Genomic DNA, 18,049 nt, shown 5'->3' on the forward strand with positions numbered 1-18,049 from the left:
AAGGGATTGCCACCAGCCGTACCACGAGCTACAAACCGCAGGGCAATGGGCAGGTTAAAAGAGCTAATGCTACAGTCTGGAAGACTGTTAATCTTGGTTTAAAAACACATGGTTGCCCTGTAACCCGGTGGCAGGAGGTGCTGCCTGAGGCACTACATTCTATTTGGTCTTTATTGTGTACTGCAACAAATCAAACACCTCATGAATGTATGTTTGCCTTTCCTAGGAAATCAGGAACTGTGATGGACTGGCCAGTCTGTTTATCTGAGCCTGGAACCGTGCTGCTGAAGAGCCATGCTCCGGGTACGTAAAACAGACCCCCTTGTCCAACCAGTTCAGCTACTGCATACTAACCCCAACTACGCTCATGTTAAATTCCCAGACGGGAGTACTGACACTGTACCCCTAAGAGATCTGGCCTCGCCTGGTTCGCCCCTTCCTCGCACCCCTACTCAGAGTGAGTCTGAGAGGTTGGACTCACCCCCCCAGCCTGTGAACCCCTCGTAAGATTTCAGATGGCCATTTTGAGGCTCCACTGCCTCACGCTGGTGATTCTGGAGCGGGTCCAGAAGCCAGTCCTTCCGACACTACTGACCCAGGACCTGTACCAGTTCCCAAGGTTGCAAAGGAGCCAGCTGTTTTGAGACGAAGCACCAGAATTCGTAAATAACCTGATAGGCTGACATCTTCATAAAACATCTCAATATATTTCGATTGCTTGCTAGATACTGGCCTATTTTGGCTCAAGGCCAAAATGATATCCATGTATTGCTTGCTTCAGTCTTTCCTAGCAACTGTCCTTTTGATTTTAACCCTTCTTCTGCCGGGAGGAGACTGTGGTGAATGTCTGCCAAGCTGCCCGTCTCCCCTCTGGCGAGCCTTGCTGTACTAACATTGGCTGTCCATTATCTCTATTGTTAAGGACACTCGCCTTGGGTATAACTGTCTATGCACCTATTGTCTTTCATTACTGTACCATGAGTTTCTGCTAATAAAAGCCACGATTATTGTTTGACCACATCATCTTTGTCTACTTTATCAACTGGCACTTCAGTTTTTCCCATGGTGGAGAGTCTCGGACAAGGGGGCACATCTTCAGGATTGAAGGGCATCCACTTTGAGATGCAGAGAAATTTATTTATCCAGAGGTTGGTAAATCAGTTGAATTTGTTGCCATGAGAGGTTGTGGAGGCCAAGTCATTGAGTGTATTTAAAGGCAGAGGATGACAGGTTCTTGATTAGCCGGAACATCAAAGGTTCTGGGGTAAGGCCGGGTAGTGGAGCTGAGTGGGAAAATGGGTCAGCTCATGATTGAATGGCAGGGAAGACTAGATAGGCTGAATAGCCTAGTTCTGCTTCCATGTCTTAAGGTCTTAAAACTTGACCCACACCCCTCATTTAAAATCCCCCTCTCCCCTTCACTTTAAAGCTAGGTCATTAATTGACAATTCCACCCTGATAAAACAGTCTATACTGCTTATCAGTTTAGGTACTGTTTGCCCCTGCCCCAGCCAGAGAAAATGATGTAGGTTTGCCTAATCTCTTCTTATAGCTAGTACTTTCTAATCTGGGCAACATCCTGGTGAACTCTTTTACATCCTCTCCAAAGCCTCCACTTCTTCAAGTCAAGTCAAGCCGCCTTTATTTATTGTTCATACCATGGTTGCACAGTAAAGACAAGAGAGCGTTTCTCCAGGACCACGGAGCATATTTACATGAATATAAGTTAGAATAGAAGTTAAACACATTAAAATATTAAGGTGTATACAGTAAAATTCCACAGTGCCCTATCCACATATGTTCTTGGAATTCAGGAGTCTGATGGCTTGGGGGAAAAAAACTGTTGCCCAATCTGGATGTACGGGTCCAAGTGCTGCGGTACCTCCTGTCACATGGCAGAAGGGAGAACAGTTTACATGAGGGGTGCGTGGAGTCCTTCACCATGTTTATTGCCTTTCGTCTGCATCAAGTGTTGTAGGTGTCTGTCATGGTACGAAGAGAGCCCCCAATGATCTTTTCCACTGACTTCACTCTCCTCTGCAGGGTCTTGCGGTACAGCTTCCAAACAGGGTGGTGATGCAATTGCACAGGATGCTCTCAATACATCCTCTGTAGAATGTAGTGAGGATGGAGGGTGGGAGATGAACTTTCCTCAACCTTCGCAGGAAGTAAAGGTGCTGCTGGACTTTCTTGGCCATGGAGCTGGTGTTAAGGGACCAGGTGAGATTCTCCACCGAGTGCACTCCAAGGAACTTCATACTCTTGACAATCACAACGGTAGAGCTGTCAATGGTCAAGGGAGTGTGATTTCCCCGGGCACCCCTGAAGTCAACAAACATCTCTTTTGTTATTTTAACGTGTTATATGGCGAGTTCTCCACTGGCCACCGTGACAGAGGTGCACCAAAGAAAAGGTACAAGGACTGCCTAAAGAAATCTCTTGGTGCCTGCCACATTGACCACTGCCAGTGGGCTGATAATGCCTCAAACCGTGCATCTTGGCGCCTCACAGTTTGGCGGGCAGCAACCTCCTTTGAAGAAGACCGCAGAGCCCACCTCACTGACAAAAGGCAAAGGAGGAAAAACCCAACACCCAACCCCAACCAACCAATTTTCCCCTGCAACCGCTGCAACCGTGTCTGCCTGTCCCGCATCGGACTTGTCAGCCACAAACGAGCCTGCAGCTGACGTGGACTTTTTACCCCCTCCATAAATCTTCGTCCGCGAAGCCAAGCCAAAGATAAAGAGACAGTTTGCTGGTTCTGCACTAAATCATTAGCGAGTGCACCTCATCTCTGTTCGCTGACTCGTCATTCTTACTGATCGGGCCCATCACAATCATGTCGTCAGTGAATTTGGTGATATGGTTCGAGCTGTGTTTGGCTGCACAGTCATGGGTCAGCAAGGTGAACAGCAGTGGACTCAATACATAGCCCTGGGGGGCCCCCGTACTCAGTGAGATGACCTTGGTAGTTACATTTTACCTTTCATGTAACGCAACTACCAGAACTGAACACGATACTGTGACAGATTATGTTATATTTCATATTGTATATTATACAAACACTTCAAAACAGATCTCATTTAAAATGCCAGAGCTCTGCTCAAGTCAGACCGTCCAGGCTCCGAGTGCCTTTGCAAAAACTTTGAAGAATGCCTATAAGGACTTCACAAGTAGGTGTTTATTGGACCTGCTGTGGAGTAATGGATTATTGTTTTGGAAAGTAACAGATGAACAAACTCAGAAGATTAGGTCCGTTGCCGCAGACTGTCTGAATGCAGAGTACTGTTCTAAGAGGGTCATGTGGTTTTCTCTGAGTGAGAGAGAGAGAATTCAGTTCTACAGTCAGCAGCAACAGTTGGGACTGGAACAGGACAAGCTGGAAAACTTGTGGAAACACCCCTTTTTAAAGACAGGTTTAGTTCAGCCTGGTCAAAGCCCTTGTGGTTCATACAAGAGTAGAGGACTGGCTGTATAATGTTTCACTTCAAATAAGGGAAACAAAAATGTACTCTGTAGTGACCTGAAAGAAAGAGGTTATCATCTGGAAAACCCTCATGGGGAAAGTTTCTTCGGCTGATCAGAAGGAATCAGTGAAAACAACAAGAATCTTCCTGAGCGGTAACCATTTACCTTTCAAGCACAAAAGCCTGGTGAAATCCATAAATGTTAAATTCTGTGCACAGTATAAGAATTGCCTGATATCGATGAACTTGGAGGAGTGAGAAGTGAGATTAGACTGTGAATTAAAGAACTTTTTTGAACAATAAATACACGTGTGCTTAGAATTAGAAGGGGGTTAAGTTAATAGTAATAAGTTAAAGTTTTATCCTGTTTTCATGTTTAAAGATAATTAAAAGCAACTTTTGTTTAAGTTACCATTTGTCTTGGTGAATTTCGGTTGCTGCTGGGTTTTGGGGTCCTCTGGGCTCGTAACAATTCTCTAAACAAGTCCAAACCAAATAGTACACAAGTGCAATGAAGCCTTCCCGATGATTACATTCAACACCCCAACCAATAAAGGCAAGTATGCTCTACACGTCCTTTACCACCTACCAACTTGTGCTGCCACTTCCAGGGAACTCTGGACTTGCACCCTTTGCACATTAATTCTCCAAAAGTTCCTGCATTTACTCTATGGTTTCCTCTTACATTTGAGTCTCCCCCCACCCCTTCAAAGTGCAGTACCTCACAGGTTATTGCAATTAAACTCCATCTGCCATTTCTCTGCCCGCATTCCTAACTGTTCTTTATTCTGATGAATCCTCTTTTTGGTGGCCCTTTACTTCCTATAGATGCTGTGTGACCACAAGACCAGTAGTAGGCCACTCAACCTGTTGAGTCCGCTCTGTCATTCCATCAAGTCCGCACCGCCATTCCATCATGAGCTGATCCATTCTCCCCCTCAGCCACACTCCCTGGCCTTCTCCCCATAACCTCTGAAAGCTTGACTATTCAGATAGCACTAAATCTTTGCCTTAAATACATCCAACGACCTGGCCTCCACAGCCGCCCGTGGCAGCAAATTCATGAGGTTCACCACTCCCTGACTAAAGAAATTCCTCCAAATCTCTGTTTTAAATAGGTGCCCTTCAATCTTGAAGTTCTGCCCCCTTGTCCCAGACTCTCCTTCCTGCTAAGTTTCCCCAATACTTTTTTGTCCTGTATACGTATTGTTTGTCTGTATGCGTGTTACGTCTGGTTGTGTGTCTACAGGTTTTGCACTGAGGACCAGAGAATGCTGTTTTGTTGGGTGTTCTTGTACAATCAGAGGATAATAAACTTCATGTGATTATTCCAAGTTTGGACCCTTTGACAACCTCCCTTAACCAGCACAATCTCCCCATTTTTTGGGAATTTACCAATTAGTCCACTATATTTTTCATCCAAATCATTTCCACATCCTTATGGAATGCCACTGGTCACTGAATAACACCCCTCTGCCATTATCCTCTGCCTTCCGTGGCCAAGGGAATTTTCAATCCAAAGAAATTCCAAAACCCAAGCTCCCTTTGTTCTGTGAACAGTCTAGCCCGACTTCCCAAGCTTGTTTATTTTTAGACATACAGCACTGTAACAGGCCATTTCAACCCACGAGTCCGTGCTGCCAAATTGACCCAAAACCCGATACGTCTGGAAGGATGGGAACCAGAGACCCCTGGGAAACCCCACGCAGAAACAGGGAGAATGTACCAACTCCTCACACGCAGCGCGGGATTCGAAGCCTGGTCCCGATCACTGGGGCTGTCAAGGTGTTGTACTCACCGCTAGGCCAACCGGGCCAGTCCAGAAGTGGAGTTACAGAGAGAGTGTAATTTTACTGGCGTGAGGTTCATTCAAGAGTCCAAAGAGACAGCAATAGAAACTACCCATGCATCTGGTGACACTTGAGGTCACACGAGTGTCCTTCCTGACAGGTGGCCGGGGTGAGATGAATCCTTTAATATGTTAGCTACTTTTTTCAAGGCAAAGAAGGTGGCCTGCTTTTCCAAGTCATAGATGGAGCAGAAGGTGGTGGGGGGTTTACAGTATATAATGCAAATGAGCGGAGAGGTAATGCTGAGACTCTGCAAAACCTCACTTGGACGACTGTGCACATTTTTGGGTGACTTGTTTGAGAAAAGAGGTGCTGGCACTGGAGAGGGTTCAGAGAAGATATACTGGAATGATACCAGGAATGAGAGGGTCAGTATAACAGAGTAGGTGTGGCAAGGGTGTTTCCCATGATAGGGGAGTAGAGTAGATGTGGCAAGGACGATTCCCATGGTCAAAGCCCTTGTGGTTCATGCAAGAGGAGAGGACTGGCTATCTAATGTTTCACTTGGAATAAAGGGGATTAAGTTGGGTTAGTTAAGTCAATAGTGATAAGTTAAAGTTTGATTCTGTTTACATGTTTAAAGATAATTAAAAGCAACTTTTGTTTAAGTAACCATTTGTCTTGGTGAATATCTATTGCTGCTGGGTTTTGGGGTCCTCTGGGCTGGTAACAGACCCGATTACATTCAGTTATACAGCTGAGGTGATGATTGGTGTAGTAGGTTCCTCTTCTTTCTCCCAAAAGTTTGGCTAATGCATCAATACATAGTTTAATGCTAGCGTGGCACTCTACCAGCACTAGCAACAAGGATTCAAATCCAGCGCTGTCTGTAAGGAGTTTGCATGTTCTCTGGGCGCACCAGCTTCCTCCCACCTTCCAAAAATGTACGGGGGGGGGTCATAGATCAATAAGTGTATTTGGATGGCACAGACTCACGGGGCTGTTACCATGCTGTATGTCTAAATTTAATTTAAAATTTAAATCACGCCCGGTTAGAAAAAAAATTACTGCATTCAAAAGCATGGGAAGCAGATTTAATCATTACTTTCAAGAGAGAATTGTGTGGGCATTTGAAGGAGAAGCCGGCAGCACTCAGTGGGGTGGGGGGGGGAGGCAGTGGTGGGGGGGGGGGGGGGTGGGAGGCAGGGAAAGCAGAACTGTTAGTGTGAGGGTTAAAGCAATGCTCTTCCAGCGCCAGCTACCCGAGTTCCAATCCACCTCTGTCCAGAAGGAGTTTTTACATTCTCCCCACATCTTCTGGGTGCTCCGGTTTCCTTCCACATTCCAAAGGCGTACGGGTGGGAAGGATACCCAATATCCTCACATGCTACAGCCATCTGCAGTTCTTCTCCACTGTTGTAACATTCTTTACATTCCTGAAGCCGCTTGGTCAGGTTAGAACTTTCCAAATGCACCCCTACTACCTTCTTCATTCTTCCCAATAATGCACACGAGGCTATCCGACTTAATTGTTCCCCACTTCTGTCCTCCTGCCCTTTTTTTAATAAAGGCTATCACATTGGTGGCTTCCAATCCTTAAATATCTCTTCAAGATCAAAGGATAGCTGGAAGACGACAACCACTACACCCATTTTCACAGGAGCCACTTCGCTTAGGATCTTAGCACGCAAACGATCAGCTTTTTCCATCTCTGACCCCACTGGCCACGACCAGATTCAAGGCCAGTCTCTTTCCCATTGTTATCAGATTCATAAATTAACACGAGATAGGAACAGGAGTTGGCCATCTGACCATCAAGCCTGCTCCCCCATTTGATCTGGCCATGGGTGCAGTTCCCCCATTTGATCTGGCCATGGGTGCAGATCCCCATTTGATCTGGCCATTGGCACAGTTCCCCCATTTGATCTGGCCATGGACGCAGCTGCCTTGTTCCCAATTCCCCTTCTTATGCCAATATCTATCTACCTGTGTTTTAACTGTATTTGATGAGACAGCTTGTACAGCTTCATTGGGCAGACAATTACTCTGGGAAGAGCAGTTCCTCCTCATCAGCCTCAATCTACTCCCTAGTTCTTGTTTCACCTACTAGTGGAAACAACTCTCCAGTATCCATCTTATCTCCCTTTCATAATTCTACATTACCTCAAGGTCCCCTCTCATTGTTCTAAATTCCAGCCAAGATAGACTCAGACAACTCAATCTCTTCTCATAGGCTAACACCCTCATCTCTGGAATCAACCTGGTGAACTTCCTGTGTACCACCTCCAAAGCCAGTATATTGTTTCTCAGGTCAGGAGAACAGGACTGCACGTGGTCCTCCAGGTGCGGCTTCACCAGTTCCTTGTACAGTTGCAACAGGACCTCCCTGCTCTTACGTTCAATCCCTCTAACAATAGAAGGCCAACATTCCATGAGCCTTCTTGACAGCCGGCTGCACCTGCAAATCAACCTTTTGCAATTCATGCACAAACACTCCCATGTCCCTCTGTACATGCTGCTCTTTTACCATTTAAATAATAATCGGATCTAATATTTTATCTTTCCAAGTGGATGACCTCACATTAACAGCATTCCATTCCATATGCCAGATCCTTGCCTGGGATAAAAACTAGAGGACACGGGTTAAGGGTGAAAGGGGAAAAGTTGAAAGGGAATATTAAGGGGAACTTCTTCATGCAGAGAGTGGTGTGAGTGTGGGACGAGCTGCCAACTGAAGTGGTAAATGCAGGCTCAATTTTGACATTTAAGAAAAATTTGGATAGGTATATGGATAGGAGGGGTATGGAGGGAAATGATCCAGGTGCAGGTCAGAGGGAGTAGACAGAATAATCATTCGGCACAGACTGTGTGCTGGGTTAGAATCCAGCACTATCTTTAAGGAGTTTGTAAGTTCTTCCCGTGTTCACATGGGTTTCCTCCCACCCTTCAAAATGAATGTAGGTTGTAGATTAATTGGGTGGCATGGGCTCGTGGGCCAGAATGTCTACCAAAACAATGGTTCCTTTTCCCTTCGATTATTTTCTTGTACCTTGCTGGATTCAAAATTTATCCCAATGTTTAGGTCGACCACTAACATCGGTTTTCTCTATCGACTTAATCCATTGAGTTAGGCATGGTGATTCAACCACCGCACCCACCTCCCCACTCCCCCAAACCCACAACCCAATCCTCATTGTAGATTCTCCCCCTCCTCAGCAGGAGACCTCCATGCCAGGAGTCGTGAATTATCTCCTGCCCACAACTCACCTCCACTTGATCTTCAGAAGATTGGCCACATCGGCGCAAAGTGGGACGACACCCTTACGAGAACTTCTAACCACGAACGCCACGGCTTTCGAAGCAATTTCCTTATCTTCATCGCCACCTTCTACCTCTGACCCACTTCCTGGACGGGAGGATTGAAGGAACAAAGAAAACAACAGTCACAGGATTGCAAATGACAGATTATTCTGCAGAGAAATGTTTCTTCGGGAGCTGAACCATGATCCTAGAGAAAGGTGCATGGGTGATGTGAGGGAGGAAAAGCTGGTTGAAGAACTTCCACGATGTACCATTTCTAAGACTGAAGGAGGCCCAACACCTTTCATAACTTCAGGATGCCCCTAGATCAATTCAATATCGTCACTTGAGACAGTCTGTCAGTTCTCCAAGGACCCACCATTCAACAAGAAAGGCCTGGCCTGGTCTGACTCACCAGAACTCAGGTCAAGTTTATTGTCATCTGATTGTACAATCTGACAAAACAGTGCTCTCTCGTCCTTGGTACAAAACATGCAGACACACAACCAGACATAACACACATACAGACAAATATGCAGGACACATAATTGGTTAATGTGAGCAGCTCCTCTGGTCGTTCAGCATTCTCAATGCTCGAGAGAAGAAGCTGTTCCTCAGCTTGGCGGTGCTAGCTCTGATCCTCCTGTATCTCTTCCCCGACGGGAGCAGCTGGAAGATGGTGTGTGCAGGGTGGAAGGGATCCTCGATGATTTGCACACCCTCTTCAGGCAATAATCCCAATAGATTATGTCCATGGTGGGGAGACTCCAGTGATCCTCTGCTACTCTTATGGTCCTGTGGATTGACCTCCAATCCATGTCTCTGCAGCTACCATACCACACAGCCAGCCAGGATGCCCTCAATAGAGCTCCTGCAGAAGGTTGACATGATGGTGGCCGGTAGTCTTGCCCACTTCAGTCTTCTTAGGAAATGCAGTCACTGTTAACAAGGCTTAGATGGGAGTCCGCTGTTGGTGTGCCTGGAACTCTGATGGATGGGCAGCCATGGGCAAAAATAGGGGGTCAACATTTACACACGATATATGGAAAATAACAGATTTTAGTGCCAAAAAATAGGGGGGGGGGTTGATTTTTATATGGTATCTACTTTTACACATGATATATGGAAAATAACAGATTTAAGTGCCGAAAATAGGGGTGGGGGGAGGGGTTTGACTTTTACACATGGTAATCCTTGAAACTTTCACAAGATCACAAGATAAAGGAACAGTAGCAGGCCATTAGGCCCATTGAGTCTGTTCTGTGACTCTGCACTAAGCTAAACTAAACTCACATTTAGTTCCAATTACCAGAATTTTCCCCTTATCCCTTGATACCCTGACTAATGAGATACATATCTATTTCCTGTTTAAATACTCCCAGTGATCTGGCCTCCACTGCTTTGTGCGGCAATAGTTCCACAGATCCACAACCCTCTGGCTAAAGAAGTTCCTCCTCCTCTCTGTTTTAATTGGATAACTTCTAATTTTAAGATTATGATCCCTTGTCCTTGATTCACCCATCAAGGTAAACATTTTATCTTCATTCACGCTGTCAAAACCTTTCAATATTTGAAATGCCTCTATGAGATCCCCTCTCCCTCTCCTCTACTCCAACAAATACAATCCAAGAGCTGCCAAGCGTTCCTCATATGTTAGCCCTTGCATTCCAGGAATCTTCCTAGTAAATCTTCTCTGCACCCTCTCTAACAACATCACATCCTTTCTAAAATACGGGGCCTAAAACTGTACACAGTACCCCAAATGGGATCTCACCAGTGCCCCATAGAACCTCGTCAACCCCTCTCTACCCTTATACACTAATCCTCTTGAAATGAATGCTAGCATAGCATTCGCCTTCTTCATTACCAATCCCATCTGGGCATTAACTTTTAGATTTCTCTGCACAAGGACACCCAGGTCTCTTTCCACTTCTGAGGATTGAATTTTCTCCCCATCCAAATCGTATTCTGCCTGTTTATTTCCACTGCCAAAATGTAGAACTGAACACTTCTCAACATTGTACTTCATCTGCCATATTTTTGCCCAGTCTCCCAATCTGTCTACATCCTTCTGCAACTTGTTCAGCTTGCCTTCTGCCAGGACCAGTCAGCTCCAGCCCTCTTCACACTCTTGGACCAAACGTGGACCAGCGATTTGAATTCCAGAAGTGAGAGAGACTGTCCTAGACACCAAGGCAGCCTTTGGCCTGGTATGGCATTGAGTGGACCTGGAAAACGTGAAATCAATGGGCACTGGGAGAAGGTCCCTACGAGATGGACTGTGATGAAAAAAGATGCTGATGGCCGTTAGAGCTCAATCACAATACCAAAATACCCCAAAGCAGAGTTCGAGGCAATTATGGTCCTTCCACAACTGTCCCTGAACTGATGGCAGAATAATTAGCCAATGGCTCAGATACAGATCAGCCTAGGTGAGGAATGACTCCCTTCCCTGAAGCACGTTGGTGAAGCAGATGGGTTTTGATAGCAGAGTCGGGGTTAGCGTTACTGATGTTGACTGTTTACTTCAGTTTAATGGAGTTATTTTAATTTGAATTGCCCAACTGCTACAGTGAGATTCTAACTTGTGTCTAGGTCAGTGGACCAACCTTCTCCAGAGCTCCTTGTGACAGAAGAGGATGATCAAGTGGACGCTGACTCACAGAGTGACCCCAACCCCTCACTTATTCCCAACCTAATCACAGGGAGAATGTGTTAACTCCACACACACAACATCAGAGACAGTCACTGGTGCACCGAGGTGTCATCCAGGAAGTGCACTTCTGGATTTCGCTAACTTATCATTTATAGCAAATAGCAGAGGACATCGGTAAAAGGTGAGTGGAGGAACGTTTAGGGAAGATGAGAGAGGTAGGTTTTTTGTGAAAAGCTGCAAGCAGTGAGAAGCTTTGTTTGGCGCGTTCTCCAGCCAAGTCCACCCATACTTTAAGTTCAGCAGATAATGCAATATTGGAAGTGCAGGGTGTAGTTTACAGGGGGAGCAGCGATGGAGGAGAGCTCATGGAGAGTTGACGGTCAGCGCCTGCTGCAGGGTCCTCCTCAATTGGGACTCATTGTGATGAAGGCTGGTACAATGGGACATTTAAAACTCTTAGATGGATGTAGAAAAATAGAGATTCTGGGTGTGAGGTAGGGAAGGATTAGATTTACATGGGTCGGCACAGCATTGTGGGCTGAAGGGCCTGCACTGTCCTGTAATTATCTATGTTCCATTACTTGTCTGAATTTTTGTTCACTCTTCACGAAGGGTCAACATTGTACACATACAGATCCCAAAACAAAGTTCATCCTGGCTTTTCGCAACCAGACCTCATGGGCTCCCTCTCCCAACCAACTCCCACCCCAATTTCATCTCTCTGCATCAATGAATCCTAGAGCAGATCACTTTGGCCATCCTTTGGTCGTTCACCATTCTCACTGCCTGTGGGAAGAAGCTGTCCTTCAGCCTGGTGGTTCTGACTGTGATACTCCTGTATCTCTTTCCTAACGGGAGTAGTAAAATGATGCCGTGTGCGGGGATGATTTTGCACACCCTCTTCTGACAACGATCCCGGTAGATCATATCGATGAGTAGGGCAGGGTGGCTCCAGTGATCCTCTGCTATTCTTATGGTCCTTTGGATTAACAGCAACCGTACCATACTGTGATGCAGCCGGCCCGAGGCTCTCAATAGAGCTCCTGTAGAAGGTTGACATGATGGTGGCCGGTACCCTTGGCCGCTTCAAGTCTTCTCAGAAAGTGCAGTCGCTGTGGTGCTATCCTGACAAATGAGGAGATGTTGTGTGTCCACGATAGGTCTCTAGTTTAAATGAACACCAAGGAATGTTGTGCTTTCCACTCTTTCTACTGCAGGTTTGTTGATGTGAGGTGGAGGCTGGTCATTTCTGTGTTTTTACTACAATCACAGTGTGTGCAGATTTTCATGTTTCACTGCAGCACAGAAGCCGATGTGCGAAGCCCAACGCCATCCAACACAAGGCAGCCCACTTGATTGCTTGGCAGTTGTGCCAAGGACAGAGTCCCAGTTGAGGAGGACCCTGCAGCAGGCGCGGATTGTCTACTCTCCATGAGCTCTCCTCCATCCCTGCTTCCCCTATAAACTACACCCCGCACTTCCAATATTGCACTACCTGCTGAACTTAAAGTACGGGTGGACTTGGCTGGAGAGCGTGCCAAACAAAGCTTCTCACTGCTTGCAGCTTTCCACAAGTATCCCTTGTTCAATTATGACGTGATTAATCGAGCACGATGAGCTGGTAACAGTTCCTCACGCTGGAAAGAGTTAATTAGGTGACCTACATATGCTAACCTTGTTTTTAAAATTTTAATGACGTCAACAACTCCTTTCCAAACTCAAAATTAGAAGGATTTCTGTGTTATTAGGGTCAGTAATTCTAGAATCTTGTTGTCAGCACCTGTGGAGAAATAGAGCTGAAAAACAGTGTCGCAATGTAATTGTTTTTGGAAAACATCATACTTTTTTTTTAAAGTTTTAATGCAGCACGGAAACAGGCCCTGCCACCCAATTACACCCCAATTGACCTACAATCCCTATTGTTTTGAAGGGTGAGAGGTAACTGGAGCACTCGGGAAAACCCACGCAGTCACAGGGAGAACGTACAAACTCCTTACAGACAGCGCCAGATTCAAACGCCAGTCACTGGCATTGCAACAGATTCAGAATTTATTGTCACGAACACACCATAAAATCAAGTAGGCTGCCTTGTGCTGGGTGAAGTTGAGCTTCACACACTGTAATATTGCTCTAAATTACATTTTTAAATAAATTAATTAGTGGAAAAAAAAAGAAAGTGAGGCAGTGTCTGTGGGTCAATGTCCATTTGGAAATCTGATAAGCCACTCGGTGTTCATCTTCAGGCTCCTGTACCTCAGGGTTCAGAGTCAGCTGAGTGGCATTGAGTGGACCCTCTCCAGAGGGGAGGGTATCGAGACGGGGCTCGGGCATCAGAGGCTCCAGTGTAGTCCGAGAGGAGGGTTTGGAGTCAGGCATCAGGAGCACCAGCGACTGGAGCTTCCGAAACCAACTCTGAACCCTCTCCTGTCCTCTTTTGGAGCCAGGGCTGAGGAGGGTGTGCACTGAAGGATGGGTTTGAGCGTGGGCTTCAGCATCTTCCTGCTTCTCTCCCACAGGGTGCTCGACACTGAGAGTCACCTTTCCACCGAAGGCAAGAGACGGTGCCTGCGGGGACGGTGACAGCCACTCAACACCTTTAACTTTGGCTGCTTGGCTCCGGGAAAAGCCACCCACTGCTTTCATTTAGCCTTTGAACTAGGTAGAGGAATTGAAACAACTGTCATTTTTTTTTAAGGTATAGATTATTTTCCAGTATCTCAATATATCCGACGCAACATTGATATAACTATTTTAGGATTCTACAGCAGTGAGGACAGGTAGGGAAGGTGAAGTGGATGGCGTGGCAGCGGCGGCAATGGATGGTTGCAGGGTGAAGGGTTGAAGTAAATTTTTAAACGGGGGGGAGGAGGACGCAATTCTAGTACTTGCCATAGGCACTATTTTCCTTGAATACAGCACTGCTCTAACGGCAAAACATCCTGTTAAAATAAGGAGCCCAAAACTGCTCACAATACTCCAAGTGAGGTCTCACCAGTGCCTTGTAAAGCCTCAACATCACATCCCTGCCCTCGTATTCTATTCCTCTTGAAATGAACGCCAGCGTTGCATTCGCCTTCTTCAACACCGACTCAACCTGCAAGTTTACCTTCAGGCCATCCTGCACGAGGACTCCCAGGTTCCAGAGAATCCTCCATTTTCTCCCCATTTAGAAAATAGCCTGCCCATTTATTTCTTCCACCAAAGTGCACAACCGTACACTTCCCGGCCTTGTATTTCACAATTATACAATTGTATATAATAAACACTCATCTCATCGTCAAACAAAATTTTCAGACTATGAGTTCACCAAATTGGCAAAATGAAGAACTCTGCAAAGTTATTGTGATGCGGAGTCAGACTGTTAAGTCCATCAAAACTATGCAAGACCTTTTAAAACAATCATGTCCATCCCATTCTCTTGACTTCACATTTATTTGCCTCAGCTAGCAATCCAATCTTGTTTTGAAATTGTTGCTCATCTCGGCCTCCATCAACCTTACCAGCAGAGAATTCCAGGGAAGTTTCTTTTCTTTCTTTGGCTTGGCTTCGCGGACGAAGATTTATGGAGGGGTAATGTCCACGTCAGCTGCAGGCTTGTTTGTGGCTGACAAGTCCGATGCGGGACAGGCAGACACGGTTGCAGTGGTTGCAAGGGAAAATTGGTTGGTTGGGGTTGGGTGTTGGGTTTTTCCTCCTTTGTCTTTTGTCAGTGAGGTGGGCTCTGCGGTCTTCTTCAAAGGAGGTTGCTGCCCGCCGAACTGTGAGGCGCCAAGATGCACAGTTGGAGGCGATATCAGCCCACTGGCGGTGGTCAATGTGGCAGGCACCAAGAGCTTTCTTTAGGCAGTCCTTGTACCTCTTCTTTGGTGCACCTGTCTCGGTGGCCAGTGGAGAGCTCGCCATATAACACGCATTGGATAAGACTACTCTTTCATAATCTGCCTAAAATCTTAAACCCAAGTCCCTTAGGACCTGAAGCAACAACTTCAGTTCAGGTTGCCACAGTGACTACAGTTCCTTGAGAAGACCAGCCAGCATCACATCAACCTTCTACAGGAGCTCTGTCGAGAGTGTCCTGGCGGGCTGCATCTCAGTGTGGGTACAGTTGCTGCAGAGAAATGGATTGGAGGTCAATCCACAGGACCATTAGAGCATCAGAGAGGATCGATGGAGCCTCCCTCCCCCCCCCCACACCAATCCACATGATCAACCGGGATCGTTGTCTGATGAGGGTGCGTAAAATCATCGAGAACCCCTTTCACTCTACAAACAGCATCTTTCAACTGCTCCCGTCAGAAAGAGATACAGGAGGATCAGAGCCAGCGCCACCAGGCTGAGGAACAGCCCCTTCCCACGGGCAGTGAGAATGCTGAACGTTCAAAGGAACTGCTCACACTGACCTCCGAGATTCTCATATTCACAAAGCAGCATTTATTTATTTATTTGTACAGAAGAATACTGGTCCTGCATATGTATCATTTGTCTGTATGTATGTTATGTCTGGTTGTACATCTGTGTGTTTTGTACCGAGATCCAGAGAACACTGTTTCATTGGGTTGTATTTATACAATCGGATGACAATAAACTTGGCTTATAATCATCTGAATGTACACATACAACCCGACGAAACAGCGTTTGTCCAAACCATGGTGCACAACACCCCCCACATCTCTCTCCATGGTCTCAAGAATTGCCAAACTGAGGCCATCTGCAACTTGGAGGAACAACTTAATATTCCACCTGGGCGCTCTCCAACCAGACAGCATTAACACTGACCTCCAGTTTCCATTAAACCCCTCTCCTGAGTGTCTCTCTCTTTTCCTATCCCTCCGTCTCCTTTCCTCCAGCTCCAAACCCTCTTCCCTCTCCATTCAGAGATCTACCCACCCCCCCACCCCATCACTTCTCAGATTTTTTCCTCTAACCTGTAGCCTATTAGCCTGTGCTCTTCTCTCTCCCCCTCACCCCACCTTTTTTATTCAGGAGCCTGTTTGCATTTTGCTCATACCTTGATGAAGGGCTCAGGCCCGGAACGTTACTTACCCTTTATCTTCTATGGATGTCGCATGATCTGCTGAGTTTCTCCAGGATTTTTGAGTGCTGCACGACAGCCCCAGCGCCTACAGACTTTCCGGTTTAACCTAATGGGTACATCTTCTCTTTATCTACCTTATCCAAGCCTATCATTATCTTATCCACCTCTATCAAATCACCTCTCAGCCTCCTTTGCTCCAAAGAGCACAACCTCAACTTATCTATCCTAAACCTCGACAAATTTCAACATCCTGGCTGACTGCATTATTGTGTGGGACAGTAGCTGCAAAGCATCGGACCACAAGTCAATACAGCTGTTCGTCATATATCAGGCCATCTCACTGGCTCTACACAAAGCCCTGGAACACCTGGACATAAAGATACATTCATCAGGATGCTTTTTATCGACTGCAGTTCGGCATTTAACACTATCATCCCCTCAAAACCAATCAGCAAACTCCAAGACCTGGGATTCAACACCCCACTGTGTAATTGGATCCTGGATTTCCTCATCGCCAGACCACAATCAGTGAAGACTGGTAAGAACTTTTCCTCCACAATCTCCATCAGTACCAGAGCATCACAGGGCTGTGTTCTTATCCCCCTGCTTTACTCACTTTACACCTACAACTGTGTGTCTCGGTACGACAATAACACCATCTACAAATTTGCCGACGGTATAAAGGAAGGGGATGAGTCAGCGTACAGGATGGAGATTGGAAACCTGACTGAATGGTGCACCAACAATAGCCTTGCACTCAATATCACCAAAACTTAGGATTTTTGACTTTAGATAAGAAAAGCCATAGATAGATAATCCAGTGGTCATTGGGAGAATCAGAAGTGGAGAGGGTGAGCAAATTTAAATACTTGGAAGTCACTATCAAGGAGAATCTTTCCTGGACATCCAATGGCGTCGTGAAGAAAGCATGCCAGTGCCTTTACTTCCTCAGGAGTTTGCAGATATTTGGTATGACACCAGAAACCCTGGCAAATTTCTACAGAGGTGTGGAGGAAAGTGTGCTGAATGGCTGCATCATGGTCTGGTATGGGGACACCAATACCCCTGAGCGCAAAGCCCTCCGAAAGGTAGTGGACACAGGCCAGGACATCACAAGCAAAACCTTCCCCACTATAGAGAACATCTATAGGGCACACTGCCGTCAGAGGGCAGCAGCAATCATTAAGGATCCACACCACCCAGCACCTGCTCTGTTCTCGCTGCTGCCATCAGGAAAGAGGTATCGGTGCCACAAGACTCGCACCACCAGGTTCAGGAACAACTGCTAGCCCTCCACCATCAGATTCCTTAACAACGAACTCAATCAGAGACTTATTTAAGAACTCTTGAGCCCCAAATTGATTTTTTAAAATTCTCTCTATATGGCACAGTTTGTTTACATTTGTCATCTGTTCAGTTGAACACATTTAACGAACTCCAGCCCATCCAGCCCTCTAACTGTATGGGTATCCCAATCAATGCGTGGGAAGTTAAAATCTCCCATGATCACTACCTTATGATTCTCACACATATACGTTATCTCCCTACAAATTTGTTCCTCTAATTTTCTTGGCCCATTTGGTGGTCTGTAATACACCCCTATTAGCACCCTCAAGCCTCCTTCACCCCTCAATTCCACCCAAACAGCCTCACTGGACGATCCCTCCAGTCCATCCTGCCACCTCATGGCAGTAATGTCCTCCTTAACAAGCAGAGCAACTCCTCCCCCTTTTTTACCCCCTGATCTATCACATCTAAAACAAATGTATCCTGGAATATTAAGTTGCCAGTCCTGTCCCTC

The 18,049-nt window shown here is 46.2% G+C and overlaps 1 protein-coding gene across 4 annotated transcripts in view; it reads right to left on the minus strand.

Moving 5' to 3' along the window:
* Positions 1-18,049, minus strand: part of LOC138751916 (uncharacterized) — a 116,141-nt gene that overhangs the window by 77,364 nt on the left and 20,728 nt on the right. For all 4 annotated transcript variants that reach the window (XM_069914866.1, XM_069914869.1, XM_069914865.1 and 1 more), the window contains exon 2: positions 8,525-8,663. In XM_069914866.1, coding sequence (XP_069770967.1) covers positions 8,525-8,663 — 139 coding nt within the window. The remainder of the gene's footprint in view (positions 1-8,524; positions 8,664-18,049) is intronic.

This window comes from Narcine bancroftii, chromosome 1 (genome assembly GCF_036971445.1).
Source record: "Narcine bancroftii isolate sNarBan1 chromosome 1, sNarBan1.hap1, whole genome shotgun sequence".
NCBI classification, from domain to species: domain Eukaryota; kingdom Metazoa; phylum Chordata; class Chondrichthyes; order Torpediniformes; family Narcinidae; genus Narcine; species Narcine bancroftii.